At 45.8% G+C, this 19553-nt stretch overlaps 1 protein-coding gene across 1 annotated transcript in view; it reads left to right on the top strand.

The window, feature by feature from the left end:
* The window catches only part of EXTL1 (exostosin like glycosyltransferase 1), a 28844-nt gene extending 14498 nt beyond the window's left edge, over positions 1-14346 (top strand). Inside the window, 7 exon segments of the mRNA XM_051988165.1 lie at positions 974-1106; positions 2754-2860; positions 5915-6010; positions 8659-8745; positions 9841-10001; positions 12539-12695; positions 13977-14346. Of these exon segments, the coding sequence (XP_051844125.1) occupies positions 974-1106; positions 2754-2860; positions 5915-6010; positions 8659-8745; positions 9841-10001; positions 12539-12695; positions 13977-14147 (912 nt within the window). The 3' untranslated portion in view covers positions 14148-14346.
* Positions 14347-19553: the final 5207 nt, after the last annotated feature.

Raw genomic sequence — 19553 nt, 5'->3', positions numbered from 1 at the left:
TCCTGTAGCCCTCCCTCTTTTAGCCTGACAGTGGTTTGGGGGAACACAGATTTCACCCCCTTCTTAGGCTGCAGGGGCACCAATGGGATTGTTCGAAAATGTTCAGCTTTAGATTATTATAAGAAGTTATCATCTAAACATTATCATAACTAATGAATGATCTGTTCTTTTAGGCCAGTTTTTTTCCTCTGATGTCTCTCCTTTTTAAAAAAACAATAATAGTTTTTTTTTTCAAAATACATGCAAAGATAATTTTCAACATTCACCCTTGCAAAATCTTTTGTTCCACATTTTTCTCCCTGCCTTCCCTCTCTCCCCTCCCCTAGAAGCAAATAATCCAATATAGTTATATGTATAATTTTTCTAAACATTTCCACATTTATCATGCTGCATAAGAAAAATCAGATCAAAAGGGGAAAAAATGAGAAAAAAGCAAGCAAATAAAAGCAACAACAAAAAAGGTGAAAATACTATGCTGTGATCCACATTCAGTCTTCTTCTGGGTGCAGATGGCTCTATCAGAAATCTATTGGAATTGCCTTGAATCTGTTATCTCTTCTTAGGGAAAAGAGCAATGAGACTCTGACACATGGCAAGTCTTATAGCTTCTTGGTGCCCTGAGATTATCCAGCCTATGTAGTGTTCATCTGTACTGGGCCTGCGAGTTTTCTCACTAGCCAGTTCCTTTACTGATAAAATCACAGATCTAGTTAAAAATAAAAAATGGAACCCAAAACCCCATGGGTGGTCAGCAGCAGAGCCAGAATTTAAAATCCTTTCTCAGGCAGACTCTGACAATTGCTAGCTGCATTACTTTGGGAAAATTACTCAAGCTTTCTGAAGTTCCAATTTCTTGTGTTTAAAAGGAGGGGTCTGGTGCTCACCATCTGCCTCTCACAAGGTGGTCTGGAGGGGGCACTTTGGAAGCTTCATGGTTCTAAAGAGATGAATGTACTCATGACTTCCTCCACAGATCATCAGAGACCGGATCTTTAGAGCAGCCTCCCGGCCCTGGCTGCTATGGAACGCTCCTCCTGGGGGGCTCCTGGCCCTGCCCACCTTCTCCACACATTTGGGAGACTTCCCCTTCTACTATTCACAACATGGTATGTTGCCCCTGGGCACTAGACCCTTGTCAACCCTCCCTGCCCTAATCAGAAGCTTAGATCCAAATGTAAGGACTCCACAGTTCCCGTGTCCCAACAATGTTCACAAACCCCAAAACCATGGTGGGAAAGAGGGAAGTATGGAGATTAATGAGTCAGATTATTTATATCAAAATCCCGACTCTTCCAATTACTCTATAGGGGATCTTGGGCAAGACACCTTTCTATAAGCTCAATTTTCTCATCTAAAATGGAAGGTGGGGAGGTTGGACTAGATCAGGGCTTCTTAAGCTTTTTTCCACTCTTAACCCCTTTTCTTCCAGGAAATTTTTCTGTGACCCAGGGTATATAGATATATAAAATAGGTAAACAAATCAAACATTTATGAATAATAAATTATAATTTCCTCAGTCCCCATATTCAGTTATGAGATCCCATAGGGGGTTACAAACTATAGTTAAAGAAGCTGGGGACCAGACGATCTTCAAAATGACTTCCAATTCTAAATCTTAAATTCCATGATTCTTTCTACCCTAGGAACCACCTTCCTAGAAACAGCGATAATAACAATAATAATGAAGATTTCTATCTAGATGAATATACTTGGAGTCAGGGAGACCTTAGTTTGGATCCTGCTTCACACACTTACTAGCACTTACAGATCAGTCCCCTCCCTGAATTGGTTTCCTCATCTGTCAAATGAGGTTAGTCCTGGCTCTCACCTCACAGGCTGGTTATGAAACTCAAATACCATGATTTTACAAAAACCTTAGAGGGTCGTGTAAATGTGGAATAGTTATTATTATTCTATAGGACCCCGAGATTATAGAAAATGCTTTCCTCACCAAGACAGACCTCATATGATCATTATTTTTATGATGATCAGTATGTTATAGAGGAAACTTTGTAGAAACCAGAATCCCAGAGAGGGCATTCCTATAGGGGCAGCCAGTCACCTGGTATCTAATCCCCAGGACTCACACACACAAACATACACACTCACAATCATACTCACAATCACACTCACAATCACACTCACACACACACATATTCCACCCCCCTCCCCAACAAAGACCATCCTAATCTGGGCGACCTTATACAAGTCATTTCCTAATAATAATAATAGCTAACATTTATGAAACTTTAAGACTTTCATTATGCTTACATTCTATCTACTTGATCCTCATAACCCCATAAGTAGTTACAGCTCATTTCATTGATAAAGAGGAGGAGCAGAGAAGGGAAGCAGTTAGTTCAGGATGGCAGCCAGTAAGTTTCTGGAGCAGGATTTAGCCCTGGTCTCTCCCTCTGTTCACCCAGGGCTTTTTAGAGTATGTTATGGGGTTAGATTTGACTTTTTCCTAGCTCTGAACCCTCTCTTCCCTTCCCCCTCTCCACACTGAGACTGAGGACCCTGCCTCCAAACTAATCCACTGAGTAATCTCTCGAGCAGTCTATGCCCCAATGTTCCCTTAGGGGAACTGTCTCCCAAGGCCCTCCGAGACTTTCTCAGCTGATCAGAGTCATCAGCTACTTTGCTCATTGCCATGAAAACCGCCTCTGCCTTTCTGGTACCTCATCCGCTCCCCGCCAGCCCTGCCATCCCTTCCCCTAACGACATGTCTCCATCTCCATTCCACTCCACAGGCTCCCGGCCCTCTGGCAGATTCAGTGCCCTGATCTGGGTGGGGCCCCTAGACCAGCCCCCCCTGAAGCTGATCCAGGAGGTGGCAGGCTCCCAGCATTGTGCTCAGGTCTGCCTCTGCCCTAGCCGGGCCCTTGGAGGGGAGAGGGAGGCTGGAAGGAGGCAGGTGGTTCCCTCAGCTTAGAGGAGCCCAGACGTAACCCCCAAGGAGGTCCTGACTCCTTCTGGGTGGGGGAGGAAGGTGAAACTTTAAAGCTCCAAGCAGCCCTTGCCTCTGAGTATTTCACACACTCCTAACTTCCAGAATGTCAGAGTTGGAAAGGACTTGGAGGGCATCTTGCCTTCACCTGGACCCGAGCAGGAGGTCCTTCTTTGTCATCCCCCACAACTGGTCTTCAGTTGCCATTCCCAGAGGGCAGTGACAGGGAACTCACTTCCTCCCATCCTTCCCTGAGACAACTCTAAGTGTCAGGAAGTGTTTCTTTTTTAAAGAAACAACCTTTCTCTCTTCCTTCTAAGTATTCCAGTTTGTCAACTTCTAAAACGTGTCACAACTTAATCTAACAAAATACAGTGGAGTCATTGGGATATCTCAGTATCTCATCATGCTTCTCACTAAAGGAGAAGAGATAGGGAATTAAGTTAGACTAAATAGTTCCTTCTAGGCCTGAAAATGGATGTTCTTTGTTGTAAGATCCCTCTCAGCTCTCATTATTATTAATATTTCATTGGATATCATGTCACCTTGTTCAGTCATTAAGCATGAAGTCCACTAAGAACCCAAGATCTTTTTTAATAATTAAAAAAAAAACTGTTCTCACCAAGTTCTTCCCCTTATGCAGGAATTAGCTTGGCAACTTTGGAAAGGGATATCCCACCCAGAAGCTTTAGGAGGGAAAGGATAGATGAGATTGGAATGGCTAGAGTAAGAAGCCTGATGGAGGCAAGGCAATTATAAAGACCCACCTTCCCCAGCTGCTATGGAGAATATACTATGTCTGGGTTAGGAATATCGATTCAGGTTTTGGTACATACATATTATGTCCAGGGCCAGAGATGAATCAGGTACTTTTCTCCTGAAGCTCATAATCTATTAGAAAGAATACATGTTTTATTTAGCATATATAGGACTGCTTGCCATCTAGGGGAGGGGGTGGAAGGAGAGAGGGGAAAATCGGAACAGAAGCGAGTGCAAGGGATAATGTTGTAAAAAAATTACCATGGCATGGGTTCTGTCAATAAAAAGTTATTATAATTTTAAAAAATAAAATTAAAAAAAAGAAAGAATACATGTTTATAAAACAGTATGAAGGCAAAATTATTTCTTAAGTATTTACTATGGGCTAATCACTGGAGAAACAAATAGGACAAAAAAAAGAATCTTTCTCCTCTAGAGACTTAGATTTTAATTAGGAGAGAGGGCTCTTTAGGATGCATCACACAGTTGATCAGACAAGGGCAGATGATATAGCCTGAAAGGATTATTGTTGGTAACTCCTCGTAGAATCAATGTGATTGGCCATATCTGCATTAAAGCCAATGGGGCTGAATGGGGGCTGAGACCCACTATCTGGGGAAGCAGGGAATAGTCTCAAGAGTAAGAATAGAATGGGGACTCTGGGGTATCTCAAGGCTTGGGGTTGGTGAATGGTAGGTACAGTAAAGGCATTCAGAAGAAGGAGGGATCACATGACTGGTGAGAAAGGCTCCAGAGATCTGTCTTCTTAGAAGAAATATTTGAACTGGGCCTTGAAGGCCAAGTAGGATTTGTCTGTTTTTGAGGCAGTTTGGGGTAAATGACTTGCCCAGGGTCACACAGTGTTGCAGTCAGATTTGAATCAGATCCTCTTGACTCCAGAATCAGTGCTCTATTCACAGCACCACCTCGCTAACCCACTAAAATTGGATTTTAATAAGTAAAAATAGCATGGCTACTTTGTGATGCTAAGATTCAGGATACCCCAGTTCTGTTCTCAATTTCAACTCTTATTCAGTGGAGTAGGGCTTCTCTTTTCCTCCATCCTTCCTTCTGGGGAAATATGAAAAACCTCTGCTTTTCATTGTGGGAGAAAAGACAGGGAAATAATTTGGATTAAATGGTTCCTTCTACTCTGATAGTCATGTCCTTTGTTGTAAATTCCCTTTCAACTCCACTATTATCTAATCTAGGTTCTTATCAGTGCCAGTAATCCATAGCCTAGATCTGTTCTAACATCAGAATTTTATCATTGAGGTCCTTCTCAACTCTAGCAGTCCATGTTCTAGATGCATTCTCACCAAGGTGTTTCATAATCTAAGGTCCTCTTGATGACAGTATTCCATGTCCTAGATCTGTTCTAGCATCAGAATTTTATCATTGAGGTCCTTCTCAACCCCAGCAGTCCATGTTCTAGATGCATTCTCACCACGGTGTTTCATAATTTAAGGTCCTCTTGATGATAGTATTCCATGTCCTAGATCTGTTCTAGTACTGGTGTTTTATTGTTGAGGTCCTGCCAACCCCAGTATTCCATGTTCTAGATTTAGTCTAGCTATAGTGTTTTATAGCCTAAGGCCTTCTCAGTGCCAGCATTCCATGTTTTAGATCTGTTTTAGAGTCAGAATATTATCGTTGAGGTCCTTCCCAGCTCCAGCACTCCGGTGTTCCAGGTCTTCTTTAGCGCTAATACTTTATCTAGATTCCTCTCAACGCCAACATTTCATGTTCTGGGGTTTCTTCTGGAAATTAATATTTTGCATTCCAAGATCCCTCCAGCTCTGACATCTGTGTTTCTGCAACTGTGGAAGAAAATGATGATGTAAAAAATTAAATTGTTAATAGCAAGTGGGGGAAATGGGGTTGAAAACAGAAATGGGGCAACTGGTGGAAATGAGAGTAGTTTACTAGTATCAGTTGCTTCCAGATATCATATCATCAAATTTCAAATCCATTTCTAGTTAGTTAGTAGGCCAGTGGGTAAAGAACTGCTCTTATGAGTCAACTAACCAGCAAGCTCACTCATTCAATAATAATAATAATAATTATTATTATTATTATTATTATTTAATAATAATAATAACAGCTCCTTCCCATCTGCCTTCCATATCTCTGAGAGGCTCCGAACTCCTCCTGTCCCATTCTCAGTTCCTTTTCTCCCCCTCACCATCCTTCCTTTTCTCATAGATTCTGGTCCTCTGGAGCAGTGACAATCCTCCTCCAGCCCAGGGGAAGTGGCCGCAGACTGCAGTGCCCTTGGTGATCATTGAAGGGAGGAAGAAGGTAAAAGGGGGATGGAAGACAAAGGAACTAGAAGGGGGACTCTCCTTCTAACTCCTGCCTTCAACCAGTTTGTTTATTTATTGATTCAACACCTATTAATGCCCAGGGAAGAGAAAAAGCATTTAGATAGCACCTACTGTGTGCCAAGTAATAATTATGCTAAGTGTCTTACACATATCTCTGATTCAACACTTATTAATGCCCAAGGAAGGGAAAAAGCATTAGATAGCACCTACTGTGTGCCAAGTAATAATTATGCTAAGTGCTTTGCAAATATCTCATTTGATTCACACCACAATCCTGGGAAGGAGGTGCTCTTATTATCCCTCATTTTATACTTTAGAAGAGTGAGACAAACAGAGTGACCCAGGATCACCCAACTAGTAAGTGTCTGAGGCTGGATTTGAATTCAGGTCTTCCTGACTCCTGTCTCAGGGTTCTATTCCATGACACCTAGATTGTAGTTTAGTCATTTCAGTCATGTCTGACTCTTCCTGACCCCATTTGGAGTTTTTCTGGCAGAGATACCGGAGTAATTGGCCATTTCCTTCTCCAGCTGATTTTATAGATAGGGAAACTGAGGCAAACAGGATGAAGATACTTGCCCAGGGTCATACACCTAGTAAGCGTCTGAGGCTGGATTTGAACTCAGGAAAATGAGTCTCCCTGACTGCAGGCTGGGCATCCATTATGCCAACCAGCTGTCTAGCTACCTACTAAGTATATTCATTCATTCAGCATCTCTTAAGCATCAGGGGGTTAGTGGGCCTGTAACTAGCCCTTAAGGGAATAAATAAATAAGAAACTTTCCCTGACCTATTGGAGCTCAGTTTCCATACAACATACAAACAACCACAGCATAAATGGGGAGAGGGCATTTGCAGAAGGAAGGTACCAGCATTGAGAGGCACAAAGAGAACTTCCTGTAGAAGGTGGCATTTGAGTTGAAGCTTGAAAGAACCATGGAATCCAGGAGGCTGAAATGAGGAGGGAGAGCATTTCAGGCAAGGAAACAGTGAAGTTAAAAAATCCGGAGTCAGGAGATAGATTTGACAAGAGCCACCAGGAGCCATCAGGAACTCTCAGAAGTTATCAGGAGTCACCAAGACCCATCAGGAGCTTCCAGGAACTATAAAGAACCCTAAGGAGTTACCAGGACTCATCAAAAGTTCCACCCTCAGAAGCCATCAAAAGTCATCAGAAGCCACCAGGAGCCATCAGGAGCTGTTGGGAACCATAGGAGCCACCAAGAGCTAGATGGAAATATCAGAAGTTAACAGGAGCTTCCAGGGTCCATCAACAGCCACCAGGAGTTACCAAGACCCATCAGGAGCCACCAGAAGCTTTCAGAAACTATCAGGAGCCACCAGGAGCCTTCAGGAACCATTGGGAACCACAGAAGCCACTGAGAGCTAGATGGAACCATCAGGAGTCACCAGGAACCATCAGGAGCTAACAGAGATTCCAGGACCCATCAGGAGCCACCAGGAGCCACCAAGAGCTAATGGAATCATCAGGAGTCATCATAAGCTTTCAGGAACCACCACGAGCCACCCGGAGTTACCATGATCCATCAGGAGCCACCAAAAGCTTTCAGGAACCATCAGGAACCACCAGGAGCCACCAAGAGCTAGATGGAAGCATCAGGAGCTATCAGGAGCTACCAGGAGCCATTAGACACTATTAGGAGCCACCCGGAGCCACTAGGAGCTCAGTATCCCTGGATCACAGAGGCCATGAAGGAGAGGAAGGTGTAGGAAGACTGGAAAGGCAGGGAGGAGCTAGGTTGGCTAAAAGCCAAACCAAAAGGACTTTGTATTGATCTCGGAGGCAATGTTTACTTTGAGCGCACAGGCCAAGTTTACCGTTAGGAGCCGGGGGTCAGATCTTTGATGGAGACCTTTGACAGTTAAGTGAAGGATGGACTGGAATGGGGAGAAGCACAAGGCAGGGAGTGTCGCTAGCAGGAGATTATTCAGGGAGGGCCCGCCCGGTGTTCCCTGACACCTGAAGGAGCACACTTGGGCCTGAAGAAATCCAGGGTGGCGGAGTTAGTGAAGTCCAAGGTGTTGGGAATAACAGATTGTATGAATTCTGGGAAGAGAGGTGGCAAAGTGTTCTGGGAGAGAATAGCCTCATGTGTTCAGCACGGCCTCATGGGAAGAGCGCCGCTCTGGCAGGGGGTACCTGGGGTCCGGGACCAGCTCTGATATTAGCTGTGTGACTTCTAGCAAGTCCTTAGGCAGCCTGGGCGCTTTCTACATGAAAAATGGAGGGATGGCCTATGTGTGAGGCATTATGGTACCGTGAAAAGAATACTGGATTTGGAATTGGAAGAATTCCACCTCTGATGCTTACTACCTATTCCATTTTGGGAAAATCTATTAACTTCTCCAGGCCTCAGTTTCCCTATCTGCCAAATGAGGGGATTGGAGCTGATGGCCCCTGAGGTCCCTCCCAGCTCTGAATCCATAATCTATTGCTCTGTGATCCCATAAAGTACCTTTCAGAAATTGTCCAAATCATGTTGGAGGGAAGGAAGGTGATCAGAAAGGGGCTGGGACAGGGAGGAAGCAATTTTGCTAAGGGAGCTTCCCACTCCTGCCTCTACTCACAGGGGAGTAACTGCTGTTCTCTTCCTGCTGCAGAAGAGTGACCGCTTCTTCCCTTACGGCACCATCGGCACTGATGCCGTCCTCAGCCTGGATGCCCACAGCAGCCTTTCAACCAGTGAGGTAAGGTCCAGGAGAGGCTGGTGGGTCCCAGGCCATACTTAGCAACCCCATCGTGCTCAGTGGCCCTGGGGACCAGGGGATGCTAGAGAGGGGAGGTCGTGAGATGGAGAAGGGAAAATACTGGACAGGAAATCTGGGGACCTGGTCCTAGTCTTAGCTCAGCCCCTGGTCACTGAGAGATCAGCTTGTTATCTGTGTAAGAGGGACTGGATTGGGGGTGGGAGGGAGGAAGGGGAGAGACTAGATGAGGAGCTCCAAAGTCCCTTCAAGGTTCAGTGTTCTGATATTCCATATTCTAAGGCCCCTCCCAGCTCTGACATCCCAGGTTCTAAGGCCCCTCCCAGCTCTGATATTGTGTTCTAAGGGCCCTCCCAGATCTGACATAATGTGTTCTAAGGATCTTCCCAGCTCTGACCTCCTGGGTTCTAAGGCCCTCCCAGCTCTGACCTTCTAGGTTCTAAGGGCCCTCCCAGTTCTGACATTCCGGGTTCTAAGGGCCCTTCCAGCTCTGACATCCCTTGTTCTAAGGGCCTTCCCAGCTCTGATATTCTATGTTCTAAAGGCCCTCTCAGCTCTGACAGTCTCCTGTTATGAGAATCCTTCTCCTTTGAAGTTCTGTGTTTAAGGTCCCTTATAGATCTCACAAACAGCATCTAGTTCTAAAAGACCTGAAGAAGTCATATAATCTACTCCCTTGCCTCCAACACTGTTCCTGATTTATCAGCTTCTTCAGTTTAAAATTTCCAGAAAAAGGAGATGTTGGACTCTCTCTCTCGATAAAACATTCTGCTTCTAGATTGCACATAATTGCCTGGGGGCTGGCTCCTCCATTATACTGCGGGCTCCTTGAGAGAAGAGATTGTTTGGGTGTTTTATTTGTTTTTTGCCTTTCTTTCTTTTTGCCTGATCCCCAGAGCTTAGCATAGTGCCAGGCATATAATAGTCACTTTAATAAATATTTGATGACTTGACTTGATATTAACGGCTCTGAAAGTTCTTTGGGAATTTACTTTTCTTGCTGCCTGCCTTGGTACCTCCCAGGGAGCTCCCGCTGGGGAAGTCCTTTTGAGAGTCTCACAGCAATTCCTCCCCTAGGTGGACTTCGCCTTTGTGGTGTGGAAGAGCTTCCCAGAACGAATTGTGGGTTTCCAGACCTGGAGCCACTTCTGGGATGAAACCAAGGGCTCCTGGGGCTACACAGACCAGAGGCCCAATGAGTTCTCGGTGGTCCTCACTGCGGCTGCTTTCTACCACAGGTACTGCCCCAGGAGACACATGGGCTCTGGAGCCGCCTCCCAGGAGGCACTAGGGCGTCCCCGTGAGACCTGATAAAATCTAAGGGACCCCAGGCTCATGGCATTCAGAGCCAGAAAGGACCATGGAGTATTGGGTGCAACATAATGGCAGAGCTGGAAGGGAGAGGTCATTTTATAGATGAGTAAAGTGAGGCTTAGTGAGGTTAAGGAATTTGTCCAAGATCCCAGGAGTTGGAAATGGCAGTGCTTATATTTGGTCAGAAGCTCTGTCCTAAGGGGCAAAATAATGAAGATGAAAATCTCTTGGGGAATGGGAGAAAAAAAAGAGGAGAGAGAAAGAGAGAGATAAAGACAAAGACAGAGACACAGAAAGATAAGAGATACAGAGAGAGACAGAGAGAGAGAAAGAGAGAGAGAGGGAGGGAGACAGAGACACAGAAAGATAAGAGACACATAGAGAGACAGAGAGGGAGACAGAGACACAGAAAGAGAGAGAGGGACAAAGAGACAGACAGAGAATGAAAAGGAGGAGAAAGAGGGAGCAAGAGAGACAATTCTGTTCTTATGATAAATATAAAGTGTTGGCTTTGATGTGGTGCTGATGGATTCAAATCCTGTCACTGATATTTACTAAATTGTGACCTTGGACAAATAGCTCTCTATGCCGGGCCTCAGTTTCCTCATCTGCACAATGAGCGGGTTGGGCTGCTTGCTCTAAGGTGGCTTCCAGCTCTCATTCTTTCGACCTGTTTTTCAGAGGATTCAGGCTGTCTACTGCCTCAGTTGCTATGGAGACACTCAGCCAGGAAGGTTTTGTTTTTTGGACCATTGGGTTTTTCTCAGGGAATGGATTTCGAAGGAAAGGGGGAGGAGGAGTAGGACCGTGCGAGGGCATGCCTAGTGTGGCCCCAGCCCCAGGCTGAGTGACCGACTGGAAGGGGTGGCTGGGTGCCAGAGGAGGACCCGGGAGAGTTCTTCGGGGCTCTTTTAGGGGGCAGAAAGAAATTTCCAGCAGCTGCAGCCGCTCCCTGTCGGCCACAGTTATTTGATGCAGGAGGGAGTGCTCAGAGAGCTCTGTGTACAAACTGAACGCTGTTTTAAATGTATAAGGGAGTTCTGTGGTGAATCATAGAGGGAAGGGGTGCCCCCAGTTTCCCTTTTGTATAAATCTGGAGTTTTACATACCAGGTTTGCATAGAGTGAGGCACGCCCTAAGAGTCACATCCCATTAGCTTACCTAATGAAGCAGCGAGCTGGAAGGCTTCCAGGCCCCGCACCAGCCAGAGCCCAGTTATGTGGCTGCAGAGCTGGCCCTCAGAAGCGACATCTTCTGGAGACTGGTGGGGAAGCACTGGGAACGATGCTCAAATGGCTGGGGCTTCAGAATCCAGAAATTCGGCTTACAACCCACTTGGGAAGTTTAGGAGGATGGATAGAGAGTCTCTAAGGGCCCTTCCAGCTCTGACCTCCTGGGTTCTTTTTTTTTTAAATGTTTAATGAAGTTTATTTAACAATATTCCAAAAAATATATTTAGCAAGAGGCAACATTGATTCAGGTGGACATAGTTCTTAGAGAGATATCTAGTTAGGAGAGTATGTTGATACTCAACTAGTGAGGAATTCAAGCCCAAGGAGTTCAGACTACTAATAATGTAGGATTTTTATATTTAAGTAACTGGTCTTACCCCTCTGAATGTATGAAGCCTTGGGGATGGATTGATCCTTTTTTTTTTTTAATTTTATTTTATAATAACTTTTCATTGACAGAACCCATGCCAGGGTAATTTTTTTACAACATTATCCCTTGCACTCTCTTCTGTTCCAATTTTTCTCCTTCCTCCCTCCACCCCCTCCCCCAAATGGCAAGCAGTCCTATATATGTTAGATACGTTGCAGTATATCCTAGATACAATATATGTTTGCAGAACCGAACAGTTCTCTTGTTGCACAGGGAGAATTGGATTCAGAAGGTAAAAACCCTGGAAGAAAAACAAAAATGCAAATAGTTTACATTCATTTCCCAGTGTTCTTTCTTTGGATATAGCTGCTTCTGTCCATCCTTGATCAATTGAAACGGAGTTAGGTCTCTTTGTCGAAGAAATCCACTTCCATCAGAATACATCCTCATACAGTATCATTGTCGAAGTGTATAATGATCTCCCGATTCTGCTCATTTCACTTAGCATCAGTTCATGTAAGTCTCTCCAAGCCTCTCTATATTCATCCTGCTGGTCGTTTCTTACAGAACAATAATATTCCATAACATTCATATACCACAATTTACCCAGCCATTCTCCAATTGATGGGCATCCATTCAATTTCCAGTTTCTGGCCACTACAAAGAGGGCTGCCACAAACATTTTGGCACATACATGACCTCCTGGGTTCTAAGGCCCTCCCAGCTCTGACTTCCTGGGTTCTAAGGCCCTCCCAGTTATAACATCCTATATTCCATGCTTTCTTTCAGATCTGACATTTTATGTTTTAAGAATCCCCATGATTCTGACACTATGGCTTTGGTCTCTTCTCCTGGCCAGGTATTACCATAACCTCTTCACCCACTCTCTGCCTGCCCCACTAAGGGACCTTGTAGATGAGCTCTCGGCCTGTGAAGACATCTTGATGAATTTTCTTGTGGCTGAAGTCACCAAGCTTCCCCCCATCAAAGTACCACAGAGGAAGCAGCTCCTGGAGGTACCCTCTCCAAAGGTGGGGAACATTGAGGAGGATACTGTTGAGGGCCCTGATGATGGGAGAGAAAACTGTGGAAGGGGAAATTGGGGAAACCTAAAAAAGGGAATTAGAGATTAGACTATAAAATGAATATCCTAGCTTAAAAGTCAGGAAACCCAAGTAAGAGAGGATAATTATGACCTTCCCTTTGGAAAGATTTGGAAAAGCAGGAGAGGTACCCATTCATTAAAAGAGGCTGTACAGGAGGGGCAGCTGGGGATCTTGCTTCACCAGAATTCTCTGGACTTGGGAAGATTATCTCCTGTTTCCAGGCACTAGAATATGTGTGAATCAGCCTTCTGCTCTGATAACATTTTAATCAGTGACTTTGTTGACACAGATATGGTATGTTTATTAAATTTTAGAGGTGACACAAAGCTGGATGGATTGCTAAAGCACTAGATGATACCGTTCAGGTTAGAGTATTAGCTTGAATTTAATTAGATGAAATGTAATAGCAATAAATAGAAAGGCTTATAATGAGGCTCTAAAAAAATCAATTTCCCAAGTACAAAATGGAGGGAGACATGGTTAGATAAGATCTTTGGATTTTGGTAATCCATAAACTCCATGTGAGCCAAAGGCAAGATTGTAAGATCATAGATTTATAGGTTGAATAGTGAAAGTCCCTCATTATACAGATAGGGAAACTGAGGCTCAATTAAGTGACTTGCCAAGGCCACACAAGCAATTCGATCCCAGGTCTTCTGGCTCCACATGTCACTGGGCTGCATTAAGAGAAGACCAAAAAGTGGACAGTCCAGCTACATCTCACAATGATTGGCCACTCCTGGAGTATTATGTTCAGTTCCCAGACAAACTGGGAAGGACCAAGAACAATGCAATGGGGGAAAGTCATAAACTTATTAAATTAATTAATTAAATTAAACTGATTAATGATGAGAGCCACCTATAAAGAGAATGGGCTGCCTATGGATGGGGGTAGAATTCCCCTCTTGGGAGGCAGGGGTTTCAGACAGACCTAGGAGACCCCGTGTCCTGCATGTTATGGTAAACCTTCACTTTTTTGATGAGAATTGGACTAGAGATCTCTTCCAACTATGAAATTGTGTGATTCTGTTTAAATACCCCCCCCAGGAAGACATCTTTACCTCCTGCTCCCATCTACCTTTTTCCGAGAAGTTTGATATTCACTAGAAACCCCTTCCGTTAAAGGGTTGGTTGGGAGGAAAGTGTGGGAGACGAGGACCCTATAGTGTTTTAACCCTGCTCTTTCCCTAGTCGTTCCTGAGTCCCAGAGCTGAACAGCGATCCAAGGGCTGCATCAACAGGTTTGCCTCCTGGTTTGGCCACATGCCTCTGGTGCATTCACAGTTCCGCCTGGACCCCGTGCTCTTCAAAGACCAGGTGTCTGTGCTCCGGAAGAAGTACCGGCAATTGGAGCGGCTTTAGGACCTGGGACAGCACCCTGGGCTGAGCTTCCCAAAGCAGGGTGGAAAACCGGCCACTTCTGACAGGGCTGCAGAGGTCATGGTATGGATGAGACGCTGGAGTTTAAAAGTATTCCTCTTCTGCTTGCTGCCGAGCAAATCACTTACCTCTCTGGGTCCGTTTTCTGGACAGGGAAATAAAATAAGGGGGTTGGACTAGATACGATTTAAGACCTTTGTGCTTCCAGGACAGCTGCTTATTATTGCTTAGCCTGTGCCGGCTGAGCTCCCAGCTCCAGAGACACCTGACCCCTGCTTGGGGAGACTCCCAGGACCTCCTGCGCCGATACCCAGCTCACAGAGGCTGATCTCTGGCTCAGAGGACCCTCACCACGGCCGGAGCTCCCCAGGCTAACACCCTCCCTACAGTCCTTCTTGGAACCATTAGAGGGCAGCACCAAGCCAGCTGTGATCCGCCGCTTTCTCTGGCCTGGGCTCCTTGTTTAGTTGGGGTAGCTGGAGCCAGGGATAATCAGGAGGGTGGGGTTTTCCCCCCTGCCCCACCAGAAATGGGCCCAGCTAAATCAGAGCTGGGAGAGGATTCGGGACACACAATCGGTCTGCCGGGGCTGGAGAGCGTCAAGGTCCCCCTTAAGAAAATCAGTCTGTATTATCTATATGCTGAGTTGTAACTAGCTCAAACTTTCTGGGGCAAATTCAGATATGTGTATGTGTGTGTGTGTGTGTGTGTGTGTATGTCAGAGACAGACAGACAGAGACAGAGAGAGGGAGAAAAGACAGAGACAGAGAGAGAGAGAGGAAGACAGAGACAGAAAGACAGAGACACAGAGAGGGAGAAAAGACAGAGAGAGAGAGAGAGAGGAGAGAGAGAGAGAGAGAGAGAGAGAGAGAGAGGAAGACAGAGAGAGACAGACAGAGAGAGACAGAAAGACAGAGACAGAGAGAGGGAGAAAAGACAGAGACAGACAGAGAGAGAGAGAGAGAGAGAGAGAGAGAGGAGAGAGAGAGAGAGAGAGAGAGAGAGAGAGAGAGAGAGAGGAGAGAGAGAGAGAGAAAAGAGAGAGACAGAGAAAGAGAAAGACAGAGACAGAGTGAGACAGACACAGAGAGAGAGCGAGAGAGAGATGGATGTGGGTATGCAGAGAATACCCAGAAGCACTGAGGACAGCCCCAATGGGGTCTTGGTCTCTTTGGGACATGAGCCCTGGTGGGGGGCTCCTTAGAGATGGTTGTTGAGAACCTTTGCACCCCATGCCATTGGAGTATTATGAAGCAGATTGTGGGGAAAATAGTCACTCTGAGACAAAGTCCCATTTGCCTTGATGGTGACCACTCCACATCCCTGTCTCCAGTTTGCAAAACCATTCCTTTACGACTCTAAGGCAGATAGTGGGTGAATACTCCCATTTTGTGTGGTGAAATCTGAAGCTCCAAGAGGTGTAGTGACTTGGACCTGTAGGTGAAAACCTTCCTATTTCTTCTATTACAGACCAGCTCTCCCCTAGATCTGGGAAAAACTTTGGAGATCATCTGAACCCAGCCTCTCATTTTAATTTATGAGGAAACTGAGTTCAGGGAAGGAGAGAGGTAGCAAAGTCAGAAGAACTGGATTCGAATTCTGACCCACTAATTGCCTCCAAGACACAACCTTTTACTCTTGGGCTTACATTTCCTCATCTGTTAAACACAAGTGGGGAAGGGGAATGCAGAGGGGAGACACTCATGTGTCTCTGAGTCCTAAACAGTTCTAGATCCCAGGGTGCTAAAAGTGATCTCATAAAGGAGCCACAGAAGTCTTCATTCAGGACTCCCATCTTCCTGTCTGGTGACATTTAAGCAAGCTAGAGGGACACTCTTGTTTGGGTCAGCCATTGGCGTCCGATTAATGTCTCCCTGACCCCGATCGGCTGCTGGTCCCCAAAGCCTGAGCCCCGGCCTATTCAGTCTAGCCTTGACCTAGTCCAGGGAGGGATGAGCTTAAACTTCCTCCTCAAATTTCACATCCCGGGACACCTCATCACAGTGGGGGTGGGGCTGCTGCAGTCACTTTGGAAATCCAGGGCTCTGCCTCTTCTTGCCTAGCTATAAATATCTGTCTCTAGCAGCTGCACTCGCTAGCAGAAGCCCATGAACTTGGAGGAGGGGGTGTGCAGGGGGGGCAGGCCTGGCCAGTCCTGCTGGGGGTGCTGGAGGGGGAAATGGAGGAAGAGGGCGGCCCTTTCTCAAAGCCCAGGGCACCAGGTGTTTGGATGGAATCAGGGCTTTGGAAACCCCCAGTGACCCACTCTAGAAGAACGCGCTGTCCCCTAGGCTGCCTCCTGATTCACTTGGGACAGGATGACTCGTGTCTCTCCCCAGAGTGGGGGAGGAAGCAACCACTGGGGACACTCAGGGAGGAATCCCTCCCCCCACCCAGAAAAAGGTCCAGAGCTCAAGAGCTCTGGCTCAGGTAGCCTGGATGAAAGTCAAGAACAATTCAGAGCTGACGAATGTAACCCAGGAAAAGGTTTACTTGGCCATTCTACAGAATCACTTCGGGCAAAAAGCACCTGGGCAACGAGGGGGAGCAGGGGGATAGAAGCAAAGGTAGAACATCACAGAGCAGAGAAGCTTCAAGATCTGAATTCGAATCCTGCCTCTGCCACGCTAGGAAAGTCACTCACCCTATTTCCTCATCTGAAAAATGGAGTAAATAATAATATCTATCTCACAGAGCATTGTTATGATGATCACATGAAATTATATAGATAAAGCATCTTGCAAACCTTGGCTTTATAAACATTTGCTTTTATCTAGGGCAGCTAGGGAAAAGTGATAGAGAGCTAGACCTGGAGTTGGGAAAACAAATTCAAATCCAGCTTTGGACACATTAGCTATGGGAACCTGAGTAAATGTTTTAATCCCTGCCTCAGTTTCCTCATGTATAAAATGAGACAACAATAATACCTACCACCAAGGGTAGCTCCAAGGCTCAATCTAATTAATAGTAGTAGTAACAATAACAACAGTATGAGCAGCAATGGTAGTAGTAACAGTAACTGTAGTGGTACTAATGGTACAGGTGATTGTGGTTGTAGTAACAATGTTAATAGTTACCTAAATGGAATATCGGCCTGGAAGGGCTCTTGGAGATTATTTGTTCCCAGCCTTTTACTTTATGGGTAAGGAAACTAAAGTTTAGAAATAAGTGTCTTTAACACTTTTCAGCTGTGTGACTCTGGGCAAGTCACTTAACCCCAATTGCCTCAGGGAAAAAAAAAGGAAAAGAAATAAGGTCTTGGTCAAGGTCACAAGGCTAGAGTGTGATAGAACTCTCTCCAGAGTTAGGCTCCTCCAAACTACAATTTCCTGCCCTGCTTCATCCACCATCATACCAAGAACCTCTATACCTGTATAATGGACTTATTGTTTTTCAGCCTGTCCAGTGCTTCCTGACTCCATCTGGGGTTTTCTTGGAAGAGGTACTGGAATGGTTTGGCCATTTCCTTCTTCAGTTCATTTTACAGATGAGGAAACTGAGGCAAGCCAGTTTAAGTGACTTTAAGCCAGTCTTATGGCCAGCTTTGGATTCAGGCCTTTGAGCTCCATCCACTATGGGCTCACATAACTTTGAATTGCAAACCGTTACGTGTTCTAGAGCAACGGGGGCTAGTGTCCTATGGTCACTTCAGGGACATCACATGTCCACACTGAAACAGAATCTAGCACGAGGGCCACCCAGCAAGCGGCCCCAGTTGGCCCAGAACACAAGCGTTGTGCTCCCTCTCTGTGCTTTCCCTGCTCCATGACTGTCAGGAGCATGGCACGGTGGGAAGAACACCACATTCAGGGTCCTCCTGAGTCTGGAGACCAACCTTACCCACCTTCCCATGAGACCTTAAAAAATCAAATTATATTCGTACCTCCCAAGTGCCAAGCCCTCCACAAATAATAGCTGGTGACAATCCTGAGAGTAAGGGCCATTATTACCCTCCCCATTCACAGCTGGGGAAACTGAGGCAAACAGCAGAATCACAAAGCTAACAAGTGTCCGAGGCCGGATTTACGCCCGGTTTCCCTGACTCTGGCCTGGCAGGAGTGATCCAGCTGCCCCAAAACAGTCTCCAGAGGAAGGCAATGGTGGCCACATCCTGGGCAGAGCTGTTGGAAGAGCTGGGCCGGCTGAGCTTCTGGACACTTCCAACTTCGGGACTGTCTCAGTGCCCTGGCCTTGCCCTCCCTCTGGGGAGGTAGAGTTCTCCTGGCAGGGGCGAGCAGGTACATTTTCCAAAGCTCGCAGTCCCCTGGGGCGGGTCTACAGGAGCTGGGTCTGTGTCCCACCGCAAGCTTGACCCCACGCCGTGTTTATGAAATGCTCTGGGATTGTTTACAGAGTTCTTCTTGGCCGATGTCTGTGGACAACATCTGACCACACAGGGCAGTGGTACTGCTGGGAGAGAGTGGGGGTTGGGCCGCTCCAAAGCCTGGGAGCCTCGATGCTTTGATTTGGGGGGTTTTGTTGGGGTTGTTTTTTGGAGGGTACGTGTTGCATAGGCTAGCAGCATTAGACAAGAAGTGCCAAAAACTTGGGTTCAAAGCCCACTTTGGAGACCTGCTGTGTGACAAGTCATAACTTCCCTGAGCCTCAGTTTTTGTATCTGCAAAATGGAGAGATCCTCATTGGCTACAATGAGATAATGTAAGGAAGGTGCTTTGAAAACTTTAAAACACTTCCTTAACGCCATTGTGTGGAAAGAACATTAGCCTAGGAGTCAGAGCCCTGAAAAATGCTCTGGTCCTAGGCTGGGTCCCCCTCTATTCCTTACTCTAGGACCACTCCACTGGGGCCATTGTCGAGGGGGACTTCCTGATTATTGACACAGATACTAAGGTTAATTAATAATAATAATTTGTTATTCAGTCGTTCTAGTTATAGCTTATTCTTTATGACCCCATTGGGTTTTTCTTGGCAAAAATACTGGAGTGGTTTGTCATTTCCTGCTCTGGCTCATTTTACAGATGAGGAAACTGAGGCAAACAAGGTAAAGGGACTTTCCCAGGGTCACCCACGTTAGGAATCATCTGAGGTTGAATTTGAAATCAAGTCTTCCTAATCCAGGCCTAGAGCTCTCTATCTGCTGTGCTACTTAACTGCCCTTAATGATGACCATGATAACATTTATCTAGCATTTCAAGGTTTATGAAATACTTTAAAAATATGATCTCCCTTGATCCTTACAAATAACCCTGGGAGGGAGGTGCCATTATTATCCTACTTTACAGATGAGTTCACTGAGGCAGAGGTTAGATGATCTGTCACACTAAAGGTGTTGGGGGGGAGTTTAGTGACTCCCTCACTATAGTGTGAGACCTTGGGGGGCAGGCCTGATGTGCTATTCAGGGCCACCTGCATACTTTCCTAAAGAGG

This window comes from Antechinus flavipes, chromosome 3 (genome assembly GCF_016432865.1).
Source record: "Antechinus flavipes isolate AdamAnt ecotype Samford, QLD, Australia chromosome 3, AdamAnt_v2, whole genome shotgun sequence".
NCBI lineage: Eukaryota > Metazoa > Chordata > Mammalia > Dasyuromorphia > Dasyuridae > Antechinus > Antechinus flavipes.
This window is presented reverse-complemented; position numbering and strand designations above follow the sequence as displayed.